General features: G+C 47.5%; 1 protein-coding gene across 1 annotated transcript in view; it reads right to left on the minus strand.

Annotated features, from left to right (window-relative positions):
• The window catches only part of NSF (N-ethylmaleimide sensitive factor, vesicle fusing ATPase), a 138,075-nt gene that overhangs the window by 81,247 nt on the left and 30,493 nt on the right, over positions 1-26,335 (minus strand). Inside the window, exons 5-8 of the mRNA XM_075562010.1 lie at positions 23,671-23,837; positions 19,912-20,019; positions 19,407-19,482; positions 16,882-17,037 (exon numbers count right to left, since the gene is read on the minus strand). Of these exons, the coding sequence (XP_075418125.1) occupies positions 16,882-17,037; positions 19,407-19,482; positions 19,912-20,019; positions 23,671-23,837 (507 nt within the window). The remainder of the gene's footprint in view (positions 1-16,881; positions 17,038-19,406; positions 19,483-19,911; positions 20,020-23,670; positions 23,838-26,335) is intronic.

The raw sequence follows: 26,335 nt of genomic DNA on the forward strand, positions 1-26,335 counted from the left end.
TGATGGTCTAACAAGGCAATGGTTAACACGAATAAATGTAATATTTATGTACTTGAATACACTTGGAGATAATGGCTCTGTGAGATAACTTAGAAAATTAACTCAACAACAAAAATCAATTATTCAAAACAGAACATGGGGAGGGTGGGGAGGAAAGGGGAACCTATTACAGGGACCTACATATAACCTCCTCCCTAGGGGACGGACAACAGAAAAGTGGGTGCAGGGAGACGTCGGACAGTGCAAGATATGAAAAAATAATAATTTATAAAGTATCAAGGGTTCATGAGGGAGCGGGGAGCTGAGAGGGAGGGGAAAAAACTGAGGAGCTAATGCCAGGGGCTTACATGGAGAGCAAGTGTTTTGAGAATGATGAGGGTAAGGAATGTACAAATGTGCTTTACACAATTGATGTGTGTATGGATTGTGATAAGAGTTGTATGAGGCCCCTATAAAATAATTTTAAAAAAGCAAAACCAGCATGTGATGTTAAAAACACGAACGCAACGCTGGCCTCCCTTGAAAGCAGCCTCATGTTTTGAGCACTTCAGAGCCAGACTGTGGTGGGCTGCGGTGGGCTCGGCTGGGTTCAGGACAGCAGGCTAGTAGAAACAAATGGCAGGGCTCAGCGCAGTGGGAGTAGGGTGGATAAGCGGCTAACCTGAAGACACGGCAGGTTGGTTGGAGGAATGGACCAGGCTGGGCTGAGAGGGATTTGGCTTAGAGGGAAAACAAAAGGCATCTCAGGGAGTTGGGTCTGGCCAGAATTGTTTTCTTCATATGCCTTAAGGGCTCTCACAGGGAGAACTGTTCATGGACTGTACAGTCCCAAGGGAGCCCTGGGGACACTGCCAACAGAAAAGTCAGGGGTTCAAACCCACCAGACTGCTCTGCTAGGGAAAGCTGAGGCTGTCTATTTCCATAAAGGTTTCCAGCCTTGGAAACACACTGGATGGCTGGCAGCAAGGCTATTGGTCTGAACCCTCCAGGCAGCGGCGTGAGAACGACGTGGCTTTCTCAACTCATCCTGCCTCACGAGTCTCAGAAACCCACAGGAGCAGTTCTACTCTGCCCTCAAAGGCCTCGCAGGTGGACTGGGTGGCAGTGAGTTTGGGTGTGTATCGTGTATATAACTGACAGCTGAGCCATATAGTCTTTGTAAACTACCACACTTTCATGGTCTTTAGGAGAGAATGGTTCAAGTGGATCTCTTTGAGCTGGATTTTGTGGGCTCATGGGGTGAGGTGGGAGTCGGGGAGTGGAAGTGGAAGGGATCTGAGCCAGAGTGTTCCTAATGAGACACTCATGAGACACATTCACAGTATCCTGCAATTGTTTCACAAGTGTCCTCAGTTAATAATGCTGTGTATGTAAATGGCAAGCAAGTCCTGGATGTGGAGAAGTTCCTAAAATATGCTAAAAGGAGACTAAATAATTCAGTGATTCCTTTGAAAGTGTCCTTTTGTTAGTTTCTAGGAAAGGCGTGTCTTGGGGAACGACCTTGCTTATCCACTTCTTGTGGCTATCCACATTTCCGCGACTTGCTCTTTGGGGCTTGGTGGGGATGGGAGAAGAGAACAGGCGCAGGGACGATGACAGGATCTTATCTTTATAGTTGGAAGGCGGTTTGGGATCATAAGCAGTTCTGGGTATGTATTTCTTATCAAGTGCTCAGGTTTATTGTGGATACATTTCAGACTTTAATTTGTAACACTGAGTTTTCCACGTGCTTTGAGGTAGCAATGTATACGGTAAAAGAACTTAGTGAATGAATCCATCTGTCAAAATATTTCAATGAAATTAACCGCAGAGAAGTATCTTAGACATGGAATTGTTAAGGCACCTCTGAGCAGGAAACATCAGTACTGTCCGCTGGGTTGGTGGAAAAGGAAGGAAATAGACGTGTTCATATTTGCAATATGACCATCTTTCATATATGTGTGCATTCTTTTTGGCTACATCATATAGATACCATTTTAAAGAATTAAATGGAAACCCCACTTCTTGCTAGTATTTTAATAGTGCAGATCTGATACCGAATTATCTAGAAGCATCATTTTTCTCTCTTGCTTTGCTTTTCAAGAGCTGAATGAGACAGCCTCTGCCACAAGTGCCTGCTCTTGATAAAAAAATCAAAGGCATGGCTACAGAGAAACAAATTAAATAAGGAGCTATGGAACAGCAAAAAGAAACACTCCCCTCGGCCCCGGCCCGTTGCCTACTTGCAAGTCTTCCAGACAGTCGAGCTGAACACTAAAAGTGTGAGCGCATATAGGGCAGCCGCCCTGCCAGGTCAACCCCACGCCCAGGCCTTCAGTCACCGAAAAGAGGCAGGGCAGCAGTTCAGGATATTTCCATTACTAGTCTAAAACTCACACTTTACAAATGAAGAAACAGAAAGCCCCACACCCACAGTCAACCCCACATCTAAATAAGACCCCACGTCCCTTGATGGCCTGTGCGGTGGTTTCCGACTTCACCGCTGTATTTCTCCTGCTTCTCTCTTCTAGGTACCTCCGTAGTGGTGCGTTTCATCTACACCTCAGCGGAGTTACTGTTTGGCAGTATGTGACCAAAAACAACCTCCACCCTTCCCAATGTGCTTTGATTTTGCAATTCCAGTTCTCAGAATTCATCCTAAAGAAATATGGAAAGATGTCGCTCTGAAAACTAAAAAAGCACACCCGGCCCACGTTGTGGCTATTTTCAGCTGCCTCATATGTATGTGAAATCTGGCCAATACGTAAGAAGACCAGAGAAGAGCTGATCCATTTGCTAAACCATGGTGTTGTGAAGAATATTAGAAGTACTGTAACTGCCAGAAGCAATAACAGATCTGTGCTGGAGGAAGTACAGCCCGAATGTTTCTTAGAAGGAAGATGGCAAGACTTTGTCTCACAGCCTTTGTCATGTGATCGGGAGGGACCAGTCTCTGGAGAAGGGCATCATGCTTGGCAAAGTAGAGCTCTGGTCAGAGATATAGAGGAGGCCCCCCAACGAGACGGACTGACACGGTGGCTGCATTGATGGGCTCACACATTATCATCGGGAGGCTGGAGCAGTGTTTCCTTTGTTTTGTACTTGGTCTTGCTATTAGTCAGAAGTGACTTGATGGCACCTAACAACAACTGTGACTTTAGTGTAAAGCAGAGGCGTATGCTTCTGCGACGGCAATGAACTTGTCTATAAAAGAAGGCTGCTGTGGACAACTGTTGCACTTGGAATATAGTTAAGTGGCTCTTTATGTGAGTTAGTTTATTAAGAAAGTTGAAGTACGTGAATTTGGGAAATGCTAGACAATTTCTAAGGCCTTCCACATGGTCTTCATTCTGATTCAAACATGTAAGCCTTAACATATCTATTGTATCTATAAATATACGATTTCAGATGATCTCCTACTGAGGGAGAGAAGTCTAGTTATGAGCTGAGAATTCTCTCCAGAAGTCTTCATCCCTTGGCAATAGAGATTGAGAGCCAGGGCAAGGGGCCTGATAGCAAGTACGACAAAAGCAGTGTTGGAGAAAGGACTGCACTGTAACAACAAATGAATTTAAACAATACCTTGCATTACTCTGCTTCTTTCCTTTCTCAATCAGCTTTCCTTCAAATTCTCGCACACAGGTCACTGATCAACGTATTCAGATTCAACATGTTCACCTTTAGCTGAAAGGAAGGAAGGGCACCTGTCTCTGCAGGTGCAGCAGACGGCCCCTTTCTCTCTTGCTGGCACGGATGCCCCTGCTGCCACTGCTGCTTACAGCCAAATCCGTATTTGGAACAGACGAGCCCCACGTCCCTTAGTCTGACCCAAACCCAAACAAACCAAACTCCCTGCCATCAAGTTGATGCGGACCCAGAGTGACCCGGTTGGGCAGGGTAGAACGCCCCCTGTGAGTTTCTGCGAGTCCATCTTTCTCCTGAGGAGAGGCTGGTGGCTTTGAACTACTCACCTTGCAGACAGCAGCCCAGTGCATAACCACTATGCCATCAGGCTTCTCATTTAGTCTTCAGAGTTCTCCACATTGTAAGTATCGAAGGAAGCAGAGAACGTTTTCCTCCCGGAGGGACGTGTGGCTCTGAACCCTGGATCTTTTGGTTAGCAGTCTAGCACTGAGCCACTTACGTCGTCAGCTGCTATGTGCCAGCAAGTTGGTTCCGGCTCACAGGGACCCTCTACAGAACAGGATGAAACACCCTCAGCGCTGCGCCAGCCTCACAATTGCTGGGATCTCTAGCCCATTGCTGCAGCCACTGTGTCAACCATCTCATGGAGAGAGGGGCTTCCTCTCTGGAGCTGACCCCCGTTACCAAGCATGCTGTCCCTCTCTCGGCGGCACTGGTCTCTCCCGATAACGTGTCCAAAGTCTGTGAGTCAGTCTCTCCACCCTGGCTTTTAAGGAGCGCTATGGTTACACTTCTTACAAGACGGCTGTTTGTTCTAGCCGTCCACGGTGCTTTCAAGCTCCTCCACCAGCCCCACAATTCACATGCATCCAGTCTCCAGTTTTCCTGCTAAGGAGTCAACAGGGTAGCAGACAGAAAAGCAAGAAATACCAGTAGAGAGTTTTACGGAAAGAAAAGTCACACGTTGCAGGAAAAATGTCAGTCAAAAGAGGAGTGTGGAGCAACATGGAAATGTCCCTGGAATGCACTAATAATCTACAATTGGGGTAATTCACCCATGTATATGTGAGATTTGACTGAATATACCTAATGTGTGGATTAGCAGCCGACTAATTATAGGTTTATCCCATAGTAACCATTCATTATCAAAAGGCTCTTAAGTCTTGCTAAGATTTCTCCCTCGTGACAGGATTCCAGGTAGATTTAAAAATCAAAGCACTTAAAAAAAAACAAAAAACCTCCTATCATTGTGGATCAACTCGAGTAACTACATGTATGAACAGTGTGAAGTGCAAGCTTCCTGTGCATCTTTCTATCAGCTTTCAGTCCCTTCGGACTGGGAACAGGACACAGATGCTCACATGATACCGTATTAACACCACAAGTGGTGGAGAGCAACGCAATCACCAATAACTACTTGGGCATTCAATATACATTCTACAATCACCTGCAACGCCAAGTTCCTTCCTACTAGTCAAATGGGATGTGGAAGAGATGTGCTGTTCTCAACTCTTCTTTGCAAAACCTGAGCGAGCGCCGGGTTAATTCTAGAAAAAGCAAGACGTGACACCCATGTCTCTTGCAGGGGGTTTGCTTCATTTTAAATTATGAACATCTGATTAAAGTTAGCTTGTAGCATGTAACAAATTGGAACTCTAAGTGAAAATTTTTTTTTTAAAAGGGACTCCAAGCAAAGTCTTCTTTGAGTCACGGGCCAAGGTCGGCTAGTGTGTGGCCACTCCAGGCAGCTTCTGTGCTGACGCTGCAGTTAAGTCTCTCCCTTCCTCCCTTCTGCTGACACCCTTTCCTCTACTGTGTCTCCCAAGATGCCGCTTGTTTTTCCCAGTCCGTGTAGCACCCGCAAGAGACTGACAAGATTTATAGAAGTGGTAGAGATTTATCAGCCCCTCTCTGATGGAATGCGATAAAAAGTAAATATAAATCAGCCAAAGTATGAGTTCATACATAGAGAAAAAATATCCCCGTGTGTCCCCTTGACTACCTTATCAACAAACACTGTTCAGAACGGGTAATTACAAAACAGCATCGGAGGGTCCTCTAAGGTGGCAACTATTTTCAACAGCAACACAAGTTTAAGATAAGAAGAAAACGTATCTTAATACTTGATTGAAGAGAATGGATTAAAGGCTGGTTTTACCTTTTTCAGAGCCATAAAAGTACCTTTTAGCAATTTAATGCCACCCAACCAACATCTGCCCTGCTCAAAAGCTGCTGTCGCTGTGGGGTGTCGCGAGCCAGTTCAGACCCACAGCCCTCCTGGGCACAAAATCCCACCCAGGCCTGGACCATGCTCACGATGGTTAGGTTTGAGCCTACTGCTGCAGCCACTGTGTCAATCTGTCCCCATGAAGGTTGTCCTCTTTGTCCTTGACCTTCTACTTTACCCAGCACATTGTCCTTCCCTAGAGATTGGTCCCTCCTGATAACATGTCCAAAGCACATGAGACGCATCCAGCTGTACCTCTTCCCAGACAGAGGTGTTCATTATCGTCCACGTTCTTCGCCCACACCATAATTCAAATGCATCTCCATGGGTCTTTATTCGCTGTCCAGCTTTCTTTCACATGCCTATGAGGGGACTGGCAGGGAGGCTTCAACTGCTTCGGGCCTGGGGCCTTAGGGCCAATCCCGGGGTGAGTGGTAAAGGCAGGCTCAAAGTCAACCCTGTTCTGGTGTGCCCAAGAGCCTCTGTGCTGCTGCGGAGCGGACACTAGCGTGCCCTGCCGGGACCTACCTGTGTGGATGTAGTTTTAGTAATACTATTCATCTTTTTCAAGAATAAAATACTATCTGCATCTTGGAAAATCGTCCAGGACACACTGCTAAATAAAGAAAAAGCCACAGAACAGTGTGGGCTGTGACCCAAGTTAAATAAAAAACCAACCGATAGGGATCCACACCGTCAAAACACAGAGGAGGCAAACTACAGAGATGCGGCATAAACGTCAGATCTGCCCTGACTCTCACATGACTGGGCTCACGTCCTGACTCCTTCAATGCACCTGCTGCTTCCCAGACTGCCTTTTGGGCTAATGTGGCCCACAGTGTGTCTGTGCATTACACAGTAATGCCGCGCGACCTGCAAAGAGCGCGTGGCTCCAGTACTGGCTGGAAGCATTTGAGGGCAGCGTGTGGGTCTAAATGTCAAAGTGTTCTACAAGGGAGATCAGTCACGTTCTTGACCTTGATTCATTTCCTGAAAACTATGAGGGGACATTCAAGAGCTTGTGGAAAGAGAGGACTGAAAAGCAACAGAATTTTTCCATGAACTTTTTGAAGTCCTCTAGCGTTTGGAGCCAGGCCCCACGCAGGAGAAGAAAACACTCCAGCGATACTGAATTTGTATTGTGTTTGTTGGCAGAGGGGATAGGGGGCTGGGTTACAGAAATGTACCCGGCAAGGGTACAAACCTGCAATAATGCCTAAGAGTGCAGGAACTTGCTGGGACCCAGAAGTGGAGCGCCAAAGCCAAAGCATTCGGAGACAGGGAGGTCAAAGTTGAGGCCTGATGGATAAACGGGAGGTGGATAAAAAGACAGGGCAAACGATATCCCGGATTCAGAGGTGAGAGACAGTAGCATGACAAATTAGAGGCACTGAAAATAGTACAGGTTGGCCGCAGCCCAGGGTCTGGGGGTGGGGACGGGCTAAGGGATGAGGCTGAGGAGTCTGGCAGAGGCCAGATCACACAGGGCTTGTCAGCCACAGAAGGAGTTAAAGGGAGCTTGCTCAGAGTTTTACCGGCGCAGTGGCAGGATCAGACTTGCCTTTTTACAAAAATCACTCCAGTTACAGTGTGGAGAATGGATTAGAGAAGGGCAAGGCTGGAGGCTCAGGGAACCATTCAGACTAGAGGCAACGGTGTCCTGAGGAAGGCAGCGGCAAGGAGGAGGCGAGGGACATGGACAGGCTCGAGATATGCTTAGATCACAGAACTGACAGCTATTCTGACTGACTAGAAGTGAGGGGTGACGGAAAGGGAGGAGTTAAAAAAGAGGTCCAAATTTTAGACTGTAGTAACTGGGTACTGATGGGCATATGGGTGCCCAGGATAAAAAACACAGGGGGTGGTGTGTGTGGGAGGGCATGCTTGGGGAGGGCAGTGGGGACAAGGGAGTGGTTTACTGCAAATGCACTGTTGTGACTGGATGCACAGAGCTCTCAGCTGAGAGCCAGGAAGACATGCCTGCTAGGGAGCGAAGGGTCTATTAGCTCACTGAAGCCATCGGTAACGATGGGACCAACTCGAGGAACAACTGCAGATGGAGGAAAAAACTAGGTCCAACATGGACCCGAGAAACCTCAACGTCTAAGGGGCACAAAGAGAAAGCAGCATCTACAAAAGAGAATGAGGAGGGAAAGCCGGAGAGGGGAAAGGAGGATCTGAAACGGGGAAAGCCAGGAGTCCAGCAGAAAAGGCATTTCAGCAAAGAGAGGTCCCAGTGGGCTGCTCAGACGCGCGCAGATGCCAGCGAATGAAAACGTCAGTAGTTCTTCCTCTCTTGCTTCCATCGGGCACCCTTGGATGGTGCAAATGGTAACGTGGAAGGTTAAAGGTTTGGGTCTGGCTAGGGAGCCTTTGGAAGCTAGGCTCCTAGGCTCCTAGAAAGAGCCCCAGAAAACCCTACGGACACGGTTCTCGCTCACAGGCCCTGTTTCCCTGACGCGGAAGTGACCACGGCAACTGGACTCGTTCCTAGAGTTCAGCTCCAGGGTTCTTTCGGTGTGAGACAGCAGAAAGCATTTACCTCACAATCTAACCAGGACTGGGATGTTTCTACCTCTACGTGTGTCTAGCTGTGACTGTCAACACAAGATATGCAAAAATAAACTCGCCATTCCTGCACTCGCTGGTGAACAAGCTCTGTGGTCCAGGCCTGGCCCACTGACTACTTTCCACACAGAGGAAAAGGCACCATGGCAAGGGTGGGTGATTCTGTCCTAACCAGAGAGGATGTGTCTTGTGAAAAGCACAGATGTGTCTCGGAAAATCTGTCTGGGAGGAAGTGCAGCAGAATGCTCCTTAGAAGTAGGAGGATGTCTTACCATCCTCCCAAACTTTGGACATGTTGTCCAGAGAGACCGGTCTTAGGAAAGTGGTATCATGCTTGGTCAAGCAGGTCAGCAACAAAGATGTAGTGACACATTGGCTGCAACAATGAGTTCAACCATAACAGCCATCGTGAGGAGGGTGCAGGATGGGCGATCTTCCGTTCTGTTATGCACACGGTCACTGTGAGTCGGAACTAACTCGATGGCTCCCAACAACAGGGGAGGAGGAACTCTTGGCCCGGGTCATGCACAGGGCAGTCCTCACAGCAAAGGATCATTCAGGCCAAAATGTGAATAGTGCTGAGACTGAGAAATCCTGACTTGTAAGCGTAATGCCATCGACTGGTTATATTACAGCAAGAGCACTAGATTCTACACACATATAAGACAGACGGGAAGCCTGCGTGAAGCGCCTGCGTCTGTGTGGATGCTTAGAAGCCGGATACCAAATAGATTCTCACCGCCTAAGCATGGCACTCATAATCTCCCTCCGCCCCACTCCACCCAACCTAGCTTTTCCGTCAGAATCCTGCTTCTTCACACCTCTGAGAGAGTAGTCAAGTCATGGAGTCTATATAGTTCCTAGTCTGTTCTTCCCAGGCTGTGGGCCTCCATCCTTCGCTTCTTAACCAACCAACCGCTCAGCACTGAAGGACTCCCGCCAGCTCTCTCTCTCTTTACATACTCACAGGACTGAACTCTACCACCCATCTGGCACTTAACCACATCCCGTGTTAGCTTGTGCTATTCACCTTTTAAGTGATGACTGGATCTGAACATCTATGTCCAGTTTCTAGTTTGACTGCTCACTTCAGGCAAAACTTCTCCGGCATAGCAGCCACTTCCTTTCTGTCCCCGCGACAACAGGGGTCAAAAGCATTTGAAAACAAAGCAGACTAGTAGGCATTACCGTTCGCTACCAATTCTCCAAGTTTCTTGCAGGCATGGCAATCTGAACCTATCAGACTCCTAGACTATAAGGCAGGGGTCCTCAAACTTTTTAAAAAGGGGGCTAGTTCACTGTCCCTCAGACCCGTTGGAGGACCAGACTATAGTTCTAAAAAAAAAACCTATGAACAAATTCTTATGCACACTGTACATATCTTATTTTGAAGTAAAAAAACAAACAGGGCAAGAACACATGGCAGCCGGACAAATGTCCTCGGCGCACCGCATGTGGCCCGCGGGCCGCAGTTTGAGGACACCTGCTACAGGGCCTTCAAGTCTTAAAGAGCTGGGTCATTCTCCCAGATGGAACACTTATACTTCTTATTCCCAGCCAGAATTAATTAGTTCCCTGATTTTATCAAAGGAAGTTCCAAAAAATTGACCAGAAATAAGAAAATGAAGGAATCTCAGTTGAGACCAGGTTTCTCAAGTAAGGGCAGGAGGGCAAGAGAAGGGGCCCTGGAAAGTTAAAGATGCCTCACTACAAAGGTCGGACTGCTGGGGTTTGCAAGCATCTCGACACATATCCGACGAGGCCCTCTACCACACGTACCACAAGCCTAAAGGATGGAATCATTCCTGAATGCTAACACCACCAGGGGAAAGGGTGGCAGTGTAGGCAAACCTAGAGACCATCAGTTTTGTGTGTGTGTCTGGTAAATAGATAGATAACAAAACATTTGCCACCGCAACAACGTGTGAGGATGCCTTTGGGCAGCGTAACCGTGGTGGTGGTGGCGGGTGTGCTACTGGCGTTTGGTGGGCAGAAACTGGAGGCACTGCTGACTACACTGCAATGCACAGGTGGGCCACCCCTGCAACAAACACTTCTCCAGGCCACAATGGTGTGGTGGTTGGGACATTCTAGGCCAGAGGGCTGCTCAGAGGTGGTGCCCATGTAATAACCTGACAGTGCTGAGGGCCTGCACGGGGAAGCCAGCCGGCCTGGATTCCAATCTGACCCCATCCCTTCCCAGCTGTGTGAGTTGGGGCCAATACTTTCTGAGACTCAGTTTCTCTTGACATAAAATGGGGTGATACGGTGTCTGCCTCCTGAGGTTGTCATGGGAATCAAACAAGCGGACCTCTGTTAAAGCACTTAGGGTATCACATCAAGCACTGGGTACCACCAGCACCACCGCGACAGATCTACAGAAGGGAGTAAACCAGACGCACGCACCAACCACAGAAGAGCCAGGGCACACTTCAAACAAACACATTCACAGTTCCTCCAAGGTCAGGGACCTTACTCCCCTCAACGGCCTTCTCCCACACTTCCTCCTGTCCTGCCTGGGCTGTTTAAAGCCTGCTGTTGGAGGCATAGGAACCAGCGTTTTCACAACTCAGGAAGAAGACAAACTACTGATGCCTATTCCTCTCAGGCAAAAAGTAGCAGGAGGAAGCTGTTTATCACATATCGAGAGACAGTTTTAATTTTCTTCAGTGGAAAAGGCCTGGGCCCTGCTGCGCCTGTGACCTTTGCCCTTACGCTCCTCTCCTCCATGGAAAACTCAAGAGAAAAGTGAACACGCCTGCTCCCCTGCTGTACCAGTAGGGAAGCCACCACCAGGGAGAACACTTGGGCACACACCTGGGTATACAGCAAAGAACCCCAGTCGTCCATATTCCTAACTTCCCCGTCTCAGAAGTAACCACTCTTTTCGGCATACAGCATCACCTTAGAAACTTCTCTCTTGTGTGATTTGTTTTATATAGAGCTCATTAATAGAAATAGCTAAGGTTTTCAGATTTGCTCCACTGTATTCCCTAATGAGGAAATAGGATAGCTTACTGAATCTTTGTCTGACTGGTGGGCACTTAATACTTAGACTTCAACTTGGTAGTGACCTGACTGCTCATCTGTAAGTAACTCTATTGCCAACAAATCTCATCCTTTGGTGGCTCTATGGACAGCTCTACCTCCCCAAAAGATTGATTTGTAAAGTATGCCCATAAAAAAGAATGCTGGCTGAATTTACAAATTCTTTAAGATATAAACAAAGCTATGTTATTTCTGTTCAAAGATAAACTTACATTAAAATGGAAACCATTGAAACTGACTATGGTAGCAACTCTACAATACTGCTTGATGTGATTGAACTATGGAGTGTTATGTGCATTAGCTTCTAATAAAATGGTTTTTTTGGGGGGGGGGGAAGAAAACCAATGGAAACGCTGATTCTAAGATTTTTAAAAGTTGAATATTTCAAAAAAGGTACCTATAGTACTTTTAAGATCTGTGCTTTTGTTCCTAAACCTGGAAATAACATAGCTATAAGCTATTTTTTCTCATTAAAATCCCGAGGCAACCCCCCCAGCGTTACAAGCTCCCCGAGCTACCATTAGAAAGACGCAAGCACGGCATTCACTGCTCCCAGCCGGGCCGACGGGAAGTTCCGCACCTCTAACTAGTGAGCGACTGCTTTCTTTTGCTCTCCTAATAAATTACAGGCAGACTTGAGCAGATGTCATGTTGGCATTCAAAAGCTAAAATATAGCTGAAAAGCAAGTTATGACTAATACAAGGAAAAAACGATGAATGTCAGAAAGCGTCGTCTTTTTTTTTCCCTTCCCCTTTTTCTTTTTCAAATTTCAGATAAGCTCTTTAGCCTTAGGGTTCCTTTCGCAGCGCCCGGAGTTCGGCTAGCTGTCTTAACCCCCATGTAAAAGGCAATCTCTCTGCACACGCGGGGGTGCAACAATGCATTTGAAGAGTCTATGGTAATCCAGCAAGAGCTCCGGCCCTGCCGAGGGTGGCACGTATAAACCCGGCGTCCTTTCTCTGCTTTCCCTGCTCTGTGCTCAGCGTGGGAGGACGGCGCCCTGGCTTCCCGACAGCTCCACTTGGGAGAGGAACCGCCATTTCACTTGGGAGAGCAGCTTCCCTCTCGACCAGTGGTTCTCCACCTTCCTCACGCCACGACCATTTCATCCAGTTCCTCAGGTGGTGGTGACCCCCCAACCCTAAAAGTATTTTCGCTGCTACTTCATCACTGTCATTTTGCTACTATTACAAATCGGGCAACTCCTGTGAAAGGGTCGCTCAACCCCCAAAGGGGTCACGAACCACAGGTTGTGAATTGTTGCTCTGGAATTTCAGAAAAGACCCTCAAAACGCAGACTTGAAAATGATTCAGAAAGAGAGGCTCAGGGGAAGGGGGCCAAAAAGAAACAGTCAGTTTCTAAGACTGGGGGTATGAGAGCCTAGTGTGTGGTCCGGACAACCTCTCCTCACCACTTGGTCCCCTGGACCCCGACAGGTGATGGAATCCACCTGAAGGGCGCGAGGCTGGTGGCTGTGCATCTCAGCACCTTTTCCTTCTCGCCCGAAGTGGGGTGACTTCTGCCAGAGCCCCTTTCCGTGGGGAGATGTGGACCTGGTCCCCAGATGACGGGGGGGGGGGGGGTGACACTCTATCCAACGAGGATTGCACTGTCCTTTGAGGAGGAGGTGTCCCTCCGACATGTCGTTTTGAAGTCACATGCTGAAAACGGCCGTTTCTTGGCAGTTGCTCTACCTTTGCCAACACCGTCGATAAGAGGAGCCCGCAGTACAGTCGCACTCGCAGAGGAGAATGCGTGGCAGGTGTCTGAGCAGGCAGAAGGCCCACTGTTCCACGGGCTGCTGGGTCTGCTCAGAGACGACCATCCGCTGCAGGGCTCATCCACCTGCCCCGGCCACCAGCTCCCGGTGCCCACATGCACGTGCTCCCTGGGACTTCCATTGCCCCATAAGCTGACTGGAGGCCACTCCTAATGAAATGGCTCTCTTGCAGATGTTGGTGGCCATTTTAATGAAGTTCCTGATTGTGTCCAGTACACCCAGGACATAGGTCTAGTTTCCCATGTTACTGCTTTCATGTATAGGGAGACTTCTAGGAGCTTGTGGAAAACGAAATGAAAAGAAAATGGAATTTGCTCATGAACTTTAGGAAGCCCCCTTGTAGTTCCAAGAAAGACCTGTCCCACTTGGGTCCAGGCAACTTCAAAGGTTACAGACCAGGGAACATTAAGCCACTACCTGATGAAAAGACCAGCAACGAAAACCTAACTTAAACGATCCCTCTTCCTGTTTCTAGGCATGACTTTGATTCCCTGTCCCCACACACATACTCAGTCTGCAGTGTGTCCTGAGACTTCTTTTTCCCTTTCAGGCTTTCCTTGATTTTACCTCTATAGAAATATTGTAGCAAAAGCAAGAGAGTACAGCAAAGCACTTGAAAGTACTTCAAGACAGAAACTAGCAGTGGACCTGGAGGGCATGCAGATGACCCCCACTGATCCCTAGCTCTGCGACACGACTGTGCATCTCTATTTGAGTCAGAGGGCCTTCCTCTGTCATCCACAGTGCTGTGTATGACATGGTATTTTTGATTTTGAAGAGGCAACATGGTTGTTCAAAAACAAAGAAAGAACTCCGTTTCATAAAAGTATAATACTCATCCGTCTTATAAATACAATGTCAGAGGAGAAGAAAATTCTACATCACTTTGTGAACTGGGAAATTTTCTCTGTCGGCAAAGAAGCCATGACTCCAGATTCCACATAGGGACAGTAAATTGGTCTCAAGGACAAGTAACAAAAGTCCCCCCCCAACCAAAAAAAAACCACAAAATTCCCTAAACAAAACAAAAATCCATAAGCCACGTAAATTATTCCTTTTCAATCACTATTTCCTCTTTCCATTGATTTAACCAGCAGGCGCTGTGTCTGAGGAATGCCCAAACCTTACAGGCTTGCCTAGTTAATTAACTGCAGAAAACCCCGCCCACCGGGCTGCCTCCAGGCAGGTAAAGGCACAGTAGTACTGAAAGGGTTGGTGTGGCTGGGTGGTAGAGTCTGCTCAAATGGAGCCATTTGGGCCGGCTCCTCCTCTCCCTGAGCCTCATCAGGGGAAGTGGATAACCTCACTGTCCTCCTACCTACTGCCTCAGAGCTCCCAGAAATAAAGGAGCCTCTACTGAAAATACAGGGCGAGGCACAGGGAGAGCAAAGGGATCACTCCCCACCATTTCTCCCCAGGAAAAACGGAGCTGTAGGAGACTGCGGAGCTACGGTCGGAGGAGGCGAACAAAGTCTTTAATTTGGTTCTGAGCCCACAGGGGCTTCACACTTGTTTTTAAAGTCAAATTGAGAGGACATGCCTCTAAGTGACAAAAATCATACAGATGGGGGGGGGGGGGATCCTTCCAGCCCGCTACCCGCCCCCACGCCCCAACCACCACCGAAGGAAGCACCTAATTCTTTTTTCTAGCTAGCTGGGTGTGGAAATGTTAGAAAGGCAAGTCTTTCTAAAAAGTTCTGGGCTGCAGCACTGTACACAAAATACAACCCACAGCCCTCAAACAAACCGCCCGCGGTCACCCCATGGGTGACATCCAGCTGCATTCTCCCCTGACAGCAGCAGCACGGGCCCTGGTCTGAATTTCATCTCAGATGTCACAGGCGGCAAACACCACGCACCCCCACACACAAGACAGGCATCCTCATCTTCCTGAATGTTCACTCCGCCCCTCTACATTTTAACAAAAGATCTACACGAGAGCCGGTTTTCACGAGCCAAAAAGCCCACAGAGGCTACGATCCCCTTTTAAGAAAGGGTGAAAAGTGAATCTGGGTTTCGGTCCGTTCTGGGCGCAGCAAGAGTGCGTGGCTGGGCTCCTGCCATGGACCTGTGTCTCAACAGAAAGCTACCTGGCTCTCAGCTGAGTCTGGGATATCATGTTCTATGCATTGCTCTTTAGGCGTTAGCAGGTTATTTTGGAAGTCTCGGAACACCCCCCAGTTTTTCCCACGGCGATTTCATCTGTGCTTTACGCTGAAAGGTGCCGGGTGGCAGGGCAGGCCTGAGTGTGAGTCACTGGTTTGTCACCAGCTGCCAAACCGAGAGGTGAGTGTTTATAATTAAACAAAGAGGCCCAAGACCGAGGCAGTTCTTTTTCTACTTGTTGGCCGAAGAATACAAACATGCAAACAAACAATCATCAGACCCTTTTGCCAGTGGAAACCAGTAAAAAGCAACCACTGGAAGAAGTGAGCAAATTAGGGAGCATCTGTTATCTGTGCTTGCAGCCCAAACAGCGACAGACACACCTCCAGGTCCGAATCAGAAAGGTTCCGGGAGGACTGCCCCTCAGAATGCACACTGCCCGGGCAGTGAATCATCACAAGCTCGACTACTTCCCAAAGGAAACTCTGGGTTAAAAAAAAAGACTTGGCCTTTTTGTATCTTTCAGATTAAAAAAAAAAAGGCTGTCATTGGCATTTAAAAGTGTATGAAACTCAGGTGATGAGGGGCGCTGTCATTTTCTCTTCATCCAATTCCAAACTCGACCTTTACCCAGCAAACAGGTGTGTGCTGCGTCTGTAACCTATCACTGTGCGCTGCCGACAACAGGAGGCCGATCCACCCCCAGTACTCAGTGCCTACAAAGCCGTTCTGACCCCCAACTCCATGATGACTAGACTTTCATCTCCCAGTAGCAATTTTTTTTCCCTTCCCAGTAACAATTTAAAGACCAAGGACGATGGGGCCGAGGGGAGTAATGTATTCTATGCCTTCAGGTTTGGGGATACTGTTTTTTTCATACGAGTGGCCTGCCCGAGCTGCTATGTTACAAATTCCTTTCTTAGATGATCCTGCTGCTCACATTCCAGTTCAGCCTATTACCGGAGAGTCCTGACAGCTTTCCCACCAGAGATAAATGAAACAAGCCGGCAAAAAGAAAATGATAAAGGAACGAGGCAGTTCTTTGTGTGACACTCGTACAGTCTACGTTGGCCTTTCTGGATCAAACTTAGCTAATTAACAATGATGTCGGGTGCCCACTGAACTAGGTGTGAATGGGCACCAATTGGGCGAAACAACAGCACAAGCAAAAGGGGACAAAGCTGATGATTCTGCGGCAGGAAAACCTGAGCCATAGCGGTCCGTAGAGGCAGGGGGAGCTTCTCTGTGCCCAACAGAAAACGGTCTAGATCAAATAAATGGCACAACCATGGATACAATTTTTATGATTTCCCTATAAAGTTCACATTTAATTCCAAATGTCCTAATACTTTTAGGAGTTTTGGGGGAAAAGTTTGTATTTTTTAAGAAGGGGGGAGGGAGGCGTTACAATAGGAAAATACTTTGGCAGGTTGACAACAAAAATTACAAAACGTTATTGAAAAGCCAGTCTGTCTTCATCACATTACTTTCCCCCCAACAGGAGCATCCGGCCTGGCCACACTCACCCATCTGCTCCACAATCTCTGGAGGGAAAACTCGAGACGCGAACGCTCGCCGGAATATATCAGAAAATTCCTTGTCCAAGCCTCCTATTCCCATTTTTTCGAAGTTCCAGTCAGGATTGATGATGGACTGACGATTTTCCTTGGTTTTAGATTTGCCTAAAAGCAAACAAAAAGCATTAGCTGTGAAATGAGCATGTCCCCAGCAAGAGGAGCCACCAGAGCTCCTGGGCACCCTTAGGGCACACGGAGGAGCTGGCGGCCACAAGAAGAGGAGCAAGCTCACGGCTGCTCTCCCACTAAGGAAGAGTCCCGCTCTGTCCCCTACTCTGTCTGGTCCCTGGGTCTGGCCAGGAACATTTTCAAAGTGTCCAGCTAACTCATCCTGTGGGCCGACCATTTGTAGCTAATCCAGGGAAATTGGTCTTCTTACCCTTTCATCCTAACCAAGTTAATTAAGTTACTTAATTAGAAGAAACACCATGTGCATAGCTGATGAAAACAACTGACACTAGTTGCCAGAAACCCGACTGAAGCCCAGCAGTTCTCCAGGGCTCCCAAAGCAAACGTATTTCAGAGTACAAGGATTTACGGAGATGAAGTTTAGAACTAGGTGGACAGCCCCTCTGCTGGGGAAGCGCTACTGAATAAGTCTGACTGCTTGATTGTTTTTCTTCATTTGCACACAAAAGTCTACAACGATCTCAAGATTCCAGTGACGACAAAACCCTCGGTTATAAATTCTTTCACAAGAGGCCACAATGTCCGAGTGGCCCCTAAAGTCGCTCAGGAGAGCCATGTTTATTGGGTCAAACACAAAAACCAGAGCACCCCAGTACACAGGCTGTACAGAAACAACAGAAACCAGTGTCCTTTTTATAAAACCCGGGGATCAAAAGTCACATAAGAAAAAGCTAACCCCTAAGACAATTGTGTGGTTGGAATTTGGTGAACCAAGAATTCCCTGATGAAGCAGTCAGTTTTCTTATACTCTACTGCCCTCTCGAGGCCAAATTTATATCTGGCCCAGTCACTGCGTAATTCTATTTCCAATGAGAAGAACACAGCAACCTGCTTAGAATGACCCGCCTTGCGCTGTACAAGCACAGCTGCCATCCAGTCCACCGGACTCCTCGCAACCCCACACGGGCTTCTGAGCCTGGAAATCTTTCCAGGGGCAGACAGTCGGCTCGTGGTCCTGAGGTTTAAACTGCTGAACTCGAGGTTGATAGCCGGGTTTGAACTACAGCAACACCAGGGATCCTTATACACCGTGTGCCATTACAAATTGTGTTGCATTGATTAGGTCCCTTAAAAGCACAGGTTTCACAGCATGGGAGTCGCCACGTTTTAAAAATGTACACTGTGAGCAGCCATCCAAGGTGCAAATACTGGTCTCTCCCCGTCCAGAGGAAAGCGAAGCAAGCAGAGCCACATGGAAAGATTTGTTCAAAGGACTAAAAGTCCAAGCAGACATCACTCTCTACAACCCCCAAACCAGATAGCGCCCAGCTACCACTGCTAACCGCTCTGAGCAAGGTCTCATCCTGGATAGAACTGGTGAAAAATGTGGCCTGAGAACAGGCTTATTAGTTGGATAGAGCCTGGTGGGCCCCCAAGACAATGGCCCTCAGATACCCTTCAAATCTGGAAGTGAACTCACACCCCTGTTAGAATCCTCAGACATGTATGATCAAAAGAGCAGCATTACATGGCAACACTGGGAGGATTTGGAATAAGTGATGGTACCCTGAGGGGACTGAAATGGAGGAATTGAAGCAAAATGTGTACAAATTTGACTTGGAACAATGTCCATTGCTTGGGTTTGCTAACTGTACTGAGGTTCCAGAAGATGCTACCATCAGGGTGGGCTAGGGGGAGGGATACAGAAACTCTTGACTCGTTTTTGCAATTTGGAATAAAATTACATTGACATGTGAAAGAAGTCATATGATCTGGTCCTTTTACTTATTTTCGAGGTGGCTACTAGGAAGTTAACCATTACATATGAGGCTCATGTACTTCCACTGGGCAGGGCTGATCTAATACAGACGGAAAGTCGAAAGTCTCGCCTTTCAGAATCCTGGAGACCTGGCTGGTGGTTCTGAACGGCTGACTTTGAGGTTAGCAGCCCAAAGAGTAATCACGCTGACACCAGGGCTCCTTCTCGGGCCCTATAAGGCCCAAGACATCATCAACCCAGTTAGCATCACACGCCTCACCAAAGAGAAGCAGTTCCAGCCGTCACCTGAGGGGTGAATAAATTAAATGCTTGACCAGTACGGCCCATGAATCATGTCATAAATATCAAAATGGCCCTTGGCAAATAAAAAGGTTCCCCAGGCCCACCCTGGAACAGCAGCATATCTAACAGGTGTGAATGCTCCATGGATTCATAATGATTCCATGGATTCAAGCTGCGGTGGCCTGTCCTTCTCCGGGTGAAAGACACGCCTACCGACCACTGAGTTCCATACAGCACAGATCCCCCCACATCAGGCAGAATGTTGTGAAAACCATCATCTTACCTATCAGACTGAGTGACGAGTTCTCTGCTTTTTCAAATGCAACTTGACTATTTCCAACCACCAGTCCTACTTCAATCTGTACAGAAAGACAGCAACTAGTTAGTCTAAGAGCAGACGTCCAGTTTCTCGGAACAAAGCTGAAAGGGAAGGGGAAGCCAGGTCTGTCTGTGCCAAGCAAGCCTTCCCCACTAGCATGTGTTACAGGTAGTTCTCAAAGCTACCTCCTCCAACCCCACAGTTTATTTCAATGAACATATTGTGTTGCCAATGCCTTTTTATTGCTTAGCTAAGCACCTTTTAACTGTTACCATAAGTAGTGTCCGTATTCAACTATGATTACAAATATATGTGCAATTTTCAAATTTCGATCAGATATCCATATAAATATATTTCAACAACTTTACATAAATTGATGAGTAAAAGAATGGGCCGGAAAATCCTGTTTAGCTACAGAATTCACATTATCAAAGATGGCTCAGATTCCCAGATCAAAGCAAAACCACACCTTCTGTCTTTTTCCTGTGGCGGGCTCCCCCTGCAGGATGCTAGGGTCCATGGCTTCAATATCCTTCACCTGGAGGCCAAACAGCTTTTCATTGAAGCTAAACACAAGCTGGGCAGAAGAGACACGGAAAATCACTTCATGATAGGATGGCTTGATGGTCACATCACTATTTCCCAAATGCAGAAAAGGTGCTTTCTCCTGCTATCCCTCCTACATCTGTCCCACAGGTAACGAGAGGAAAAGGGCACTGACACATGAGTGCCTGCCAGGCACCACAAGGAGCTGTACAAGCACTGTGGGTTGGGCACTGGTGGGCTGCCAACGGCAGGGTCGGCGGTTAACACCCACCCACCTCCCCAGGGAGAACAATGAGACGCATCTGCTCCCTGTAGAGGGGCGGGCCAAGGGTTGGAGTTGATTCCAGGGCAGTGGGTTTGGTTGGCCAAATGCCAACATCTACAGGTGTGTGTGCATCGTCCCACTTGATATTCACAGATGCTCTAGGCGCAGAACCCTTCCGCAGCTGTGCTAATGAGGCAGCTGAGCCCCGGGGAAGAGGTTAAGCAATATGATCCAAAGTCTCATCAATGACAGTCCCAGGGGTCAAGCCAAGGTTTGTGACTCAGAACTCCATCCTTCTCCACAACCAGCCCCCAAATGCCTGTCCTATAGGTGCAGGGCAGAGCCCTGGTGACAGTGGGTACAAGTTGGACTGTAATCCAAAAGGTCAGCAGTTCGAAAACCACTGGCCGCCCTGAGTGAGAAAGGCGGGGCTTTCTATGCCCATAAAGAGTTACTGTCTTGGAAACTCACAGGGGCAGTTCTACCCTGCCCTATGGGGGCGCTATGAGTCGGCATCGACTCCACGGCACTGAGTGTGGTTTTTCGGTACAGGTGCAGAGGGAGCTTTAAAGGGTCTACCCTTCATTCTCCCAGTATCCATTGCATCCTGCATGAGCAAGGCGCTTCTCTCCATGCGGGGACTAATGGTAACCCTCACAGGCTGGGCTGTCTGTTAACCACAACTATTGGCACAAACCCTTAAGACCACTGCCGTCAGGCCCGTTCTCACACATGACCTCGGGGGTGGGGCAGGCTGCGAAGTCCATCCTGACTCACAGTGACACAGAACTGCCCCACGGGTCTTTACAGGCGCGGATTGTCAAGGCTCTTCTTCCATGGAGCTGCTGGTGGCTCAAAGAGCCACCTTTCATTCAGTGGCTGAGTACACTACCAACCACTGCACCACCAGGCTCCTTCTGAGGTTGCCGACCGGCAGTGAAGACAAAGAGCTGTGCTTCTGGGAAAGACACTCACCCCCCACCCCAGCCTTCCGGAAGAGCCTCTCTTCATGGATTGTACATATCTGCATGTGACTGGGTTTTTTAATTAGTGATGCATTGTATTAATTTTTAAACTAATCATTATATATTGTTAAATCATCAAAAATGCTTCCTATTAACATATTAAAATTAGAAAGGGTAAAAATAATGAAGTACACTTCCTTGGCAATTTGGACACAATCAACAGTCAAAACAGACGGAAGCTTCTGGAAAGAATGGATAAGCAGTCAACACATTATCAGTGAAATGCCATCCTGGGAGCCCTCTGGGATGACCTAACGTGAAGTGGAGAGTCTGGGGCCCTCTGGTGTCCACTGCTGAGCCACACTGCTTAAAACAATGCTTACTTGTCTAGTGGACCAACACATTCACGGCTTTTGGTCTCAGCAGGGGGCCTGGCCACGGAGCCATTGGTAGGTCCTCAACTTCCCCACTTGTGAAATGAGGAGGTGAGAGAACCTTGGGTACGTTCCAGTTCTGATACTCATTAAACGATTAAATAGACTGCATTCTTGTCCTTCAGCTGCCACTTGGAAAAGGTGGATACTAGAATGCTAGCTTCACGTCAATAGCTCTAACTTCCACAGCTTCTCTCCACCACCGGCTTACTTCCCTCCCCAGGTGAGCGGCAATGAGGGCAGTCTAGGGAAGCCGCCAGCCATCGACCGGAAGGCTACAGAGCAGCTTGGTCCCAGGCCCTTTCAGACTCCTGAGTTCTGCAGACCCTATAGGGCTGGTGTTTATGTGGTTATGTAACTACTCATGTGCACCATATATGAGAATTTCCACAAAGTTAGAAATAAGAAAAAAACTACCAAAAAGGTATTTGTAGATGCACTTAAAAATAATAACAAATCCACTATGTGTGAACAGAAAGCTTATCTTTATAGGTGGCCCTGTGACTCTCTCCCAAGCCTTTGTGTCTGGTGTCCCGGAGGTGGCCGGATGGTGGGTCGGCTGGCTGCAGCAGTCAGTGTGTGGTGTGGCCAGTCCTTTCCAGCAAACCCCATCGTACACTCGAGAGGATTGGAAAACAACAGAAAACGCCACGATGTTACTATGAAAATCGTTTGGGCGCCAGACTCCCTGATAGGAACCCAGGGCTGCAGGGGACTCCGGGAGCACTTTTGCCAATGATGGAGTGACGGCAGGAGGGAGGCAGGAATGAGTAAGGAACATCACAGATGAGGTGACAAACGTGACACGGTCAAAGGAGCAATGGTTGGCTCCTCTGTGTGTACAGAGCAGCCAGGAATTCTCAGGCATTCACATTTTAAAAAAGACAGTATTTCTTCCAACAGTGTATTGACTTCAATTCCAAAGGGGGGAAGCTAGCAGCCAATTAGCATTTTACATAAGACAAAAATCTGAAAACAATATGCATGATTTTTTAAGATCCTGATAGAGGTCCTTAAGCAAAAAAGAGTTAAAAAATATCTCTGAAAGGAAGAAGACACCCCAGAAACCAAAAACAAAAAAGAGGTGCAGGGAGAGGCTTTATAAAGAAGTAAGTATGGGGCAGGGAGGGAGGGGGAAAATGAGGAGCTGATAGCAAGGGTTCAAGTAGAAAGCAAATGTTTGGTTTTTTAAATCATTTTATTAGGGGCTCATTCAACTCTTATCACAATCCATACGTACATCAATTGTATAAAACACATTTGTACATTCGTTACCCTCATCATTCTCAGAACATTTGTCTTCTGAAAGCAAATGTTTTGAGGATGAGGACAATAAATGTACAAATGTGCTTGACACAACAAATGGATGTATGGATTATGATTAAGAGTTCTACGAGCCCCCAATAAAATGATTTAAAAACAACAAAAAACAAAAGAAATAAGTAAAAAACTTGAGATCTAGATGTCTGCAGTCTCCCCAGATTCACAGAGGAAAGGTTGCCATTATTATATATGACATTGTAATCTAAAATAGGGTGACCAGACGTCCCGATTTTTAACATTTTTCCCGTGTCCCGCAGCGTTTTTAAAAAGTCCCGATTTTGGAAAGAATGCACGACAAGCTAGGGTATATGGTTTCCGGCTGCCGTGTGGCTATTTCGCCAGGATATGAGTTTTATCAATGGTGTCCCGCTGGTGTCCCGCTTTACCACTGTGACAATCTGGTCACCTTCATCTAAAAGTCATTTTAGAATTCTTCTTTAGGCTCGAGCAGGTCTTGTCCTACCCAAAGCCATGTGTTTGGTTTGGTTTTTCTGCTTAAGAAAGGACAGAAGGGAAAGGAGACAGAGAGAGAGCAGGACCTTCACACTCGGAGGTCTCGGAAGGGGCCTCCCCTCCATTTCCACTGCCCTCTGGGATACACTTGTTCATCTACAAAGCTCCTCTCCAGGTGAACAAGGCAGGGGGATCTCGGAGCAGTGCTGAAAAGCAGCAGGAAGGAGTGAAAGCGGCGCTACCTGCTGTCCCACGGAGAAAGCCTGGTTGTTGAACTGCTGAATGAACTCGGCCGCCATCTTGTCAGTGTCGTAAGGGTTGGAGTCGATGTTCTTCTTCTGCAGGAAGTCAATCTCCATGGTCATTGTGCCGATACACTGCTTGGCCTTGTCAAATGTATACAAGGAGACTACGGAGAGAGAGCAAGACATCAAAAAAGAAAAGAAAAACAATCACAGGGATACCGCGTGCACGCTGCACTTTAAAGTCACCGGAAGTCCCACGTGATGAACTGTAACAGCACTTGGCCCAGCGGGGCGGTCGTGACCTTCTCCAGAGAGGCACTGCGGCCCAGACTTAAAGCGAGGCAAACACTCCCTTAGCAGTCTTCTTCCCCATCCGGGCTCATGGACGCACAATGGATGGCACCGGTGAAGCACAGCGCTTCTGCACCCCACTCTCTCAGAGCCCAGAAGCCGCCCCCACCCCTGTGGAGTGGCAGAATGTGCTGTTTCAGCAAGGCTTCCCTCTGACACAGCCAGAGCTCAGGGGAGAGACGGGCGATGTTTGGGCTCTGACATTGTAGGATGCAGGACAAAAACGGTGTGAGGACAGCATTCACTCGGGATTTCTTCCAAAAGCCATGTAATACTACAAAAATATTCCCTGAGCACCTACTTTGCCCAGAGAACTGTAATAAGTTCTACACAGACAACATGCAGGGTAATAACCATGTCTTTGTTCCCCTTTGTCGACAGAGCATCTGCCAGGGTCTGTTAGGTGCTAAACGTACTCATGAACCGGGAAAGGGAAACAACCGGTCTCCCCGCTAACAGCACTTCTGGAGGAGGCGGACAGAGTCTGATTGTTAAATCAGCTTAGAAAGTATAGTTTCAAATGCCAATTCACAAAGCCTTAAAGCAAAAATACTTCATTGCAGTATGCAGATATTACTCTGGGGCCACGATGACAGGGTCAGGCAAGCAAAGTTACCCAGAGAAGTTCAAGGAGGTCCTTGTCCTTGCGTTCCCAACAGGACAACATCACCACGCTCTTATGCCTAGAAAACAAGAGCCTCCAGGAGGACCAAAGGCACATGAACTTTATTTGTCATGTGGTCCCTGAAGACCACTGTCCCACAACCTGCCAATGGCCCCCAAGGGTCACAGTAGATGCTTCTTGTCACCATATTCTGGTGAGTGGACTTGCCGGTAAGAATGTCAAACTTTTATCCATCTCTTCTATCCCAAGCTGTCTACACTCATCTGATGCTCGGCTTGGAGGTCTCGCGCATCCCTGGAGTTGCTGCTTATCCCGAGTCACCTAAGCTCATTCCCGAATCTCTGTACGCCAGTTACAATGAACTAGAATGGAAAATGGGAGCCCCAGTGGCACAGGTTGGGCTGCTAACTGCAAGGTCAGCAGTTTGAACCCATCAGCTGTTCTTCTAGAGAAAGATGAGGCTTGCTGCCCCCATAAAGACTTACAGCCTAGGAAACACAAAGGGGCACCTTTAATCTGTCCTATATGGTCACCAAGCGTTGGAATCGACTGGAAGATGGTGAGCTGAGTATAAAAACTGTTTAACATCTTGCTACTCTAGAGTGAATGTTTAAAGTAAATACTTTAGGAAAACTTGAAGAAGGGCTATTTTTTAAAGGACCGTTAATTATGTCTGGGCAAAAGCTCTGTAAAAGGTTGAGGAAAAATTTCAGAAAAAGTCCAGGACCCTGCATGCCCAGCTGCTCCTCCAGGGTCTCAGGTCCCTGTGTATTTCAGAGAAATCCATAAGGAAATCGCAGGTGATGTTTATGCATGGACATCCACACAGGCCCCAGGAGAACCCAACTCTTTCTCTTCACTAAGCTACCAATCCCAACCACGCTGATTAAGAAGGTGTCCACAGTTCTCGCAAAGGGCCATAATATAGAAGATAAGCTTTTCATGTGTGCTTTGGACAAGAGCCCAGTGCTGTTGTGAGCCAGTGTGGTCAAACAGCAAGAAGCCACACCAAAGTCACTCAGTGTAGCTTTCGTTTGCGCGAATGGAATGAGCTGTCTGCAAAGATTCCGGTGGTTTGCAAGGCTGGTCTCTTCCAGTGACCTTTGGAGTTTGTGTGTCTTAATAGACTTGATCAGTAACTAGAAGCAGCAGCTAAGGAAATAATTTAAGTTCTCTGTGTCTTAAGTTTTCACATCTATGAATTGAGAAGGCTGGTCTTGGTCTTGTCAACTGAACTCTAAATTCTGTTCAAATACCTTTTCTTATATTCCTGCCATTTACTTACAAAGATTTTTTAACAAATTTTTTGAATGGAGATTTTTATATTTCAGATGGCTGTGTTACAGGAGAATACATATATTTTAAAGATAAACATTTTCAAAAGTAAAATAACAAAGAAAAGTAACATAAGAGATGGATAATGCACTAAAGATCAAAGAATAAGTGCAAATCTCGGCTGAAACCACAGGAATACTCTCTGGCCTCCACTTCAGTAGGCTTTGTTCTCCTAACCTTTTCTAGAAAGTCCAGGGCGAATGCTGAGCAACTTTCACAGGTGAGTGAGCTGAGCAGTTTCCCCAGACAGTGAAGATCAAAGTTTGCATGCTAATGTGAACATGACCAGGGTGACCCAGCCACATCCATGTGTTGGTGTTTCTATCCCCAAAAGACTACTGAGCACGTCTC

The sequence above is a fragment of the Tenrec ecaudatus genome, chromosome 10, assembly GCF_050624435.1.
Source record: "Tenrec ecaudatus isolate mTenEca1 chromosome 10, mTenEca1.hap1, whole genome shotgun sequence".
Classification (NCBI taxonomy): Eukaryota; Metazoa; Chordata; class Mammalia; order Afrosoricida; family Tenrecidae; genus Tenrec; species Tenrec ecaudatus.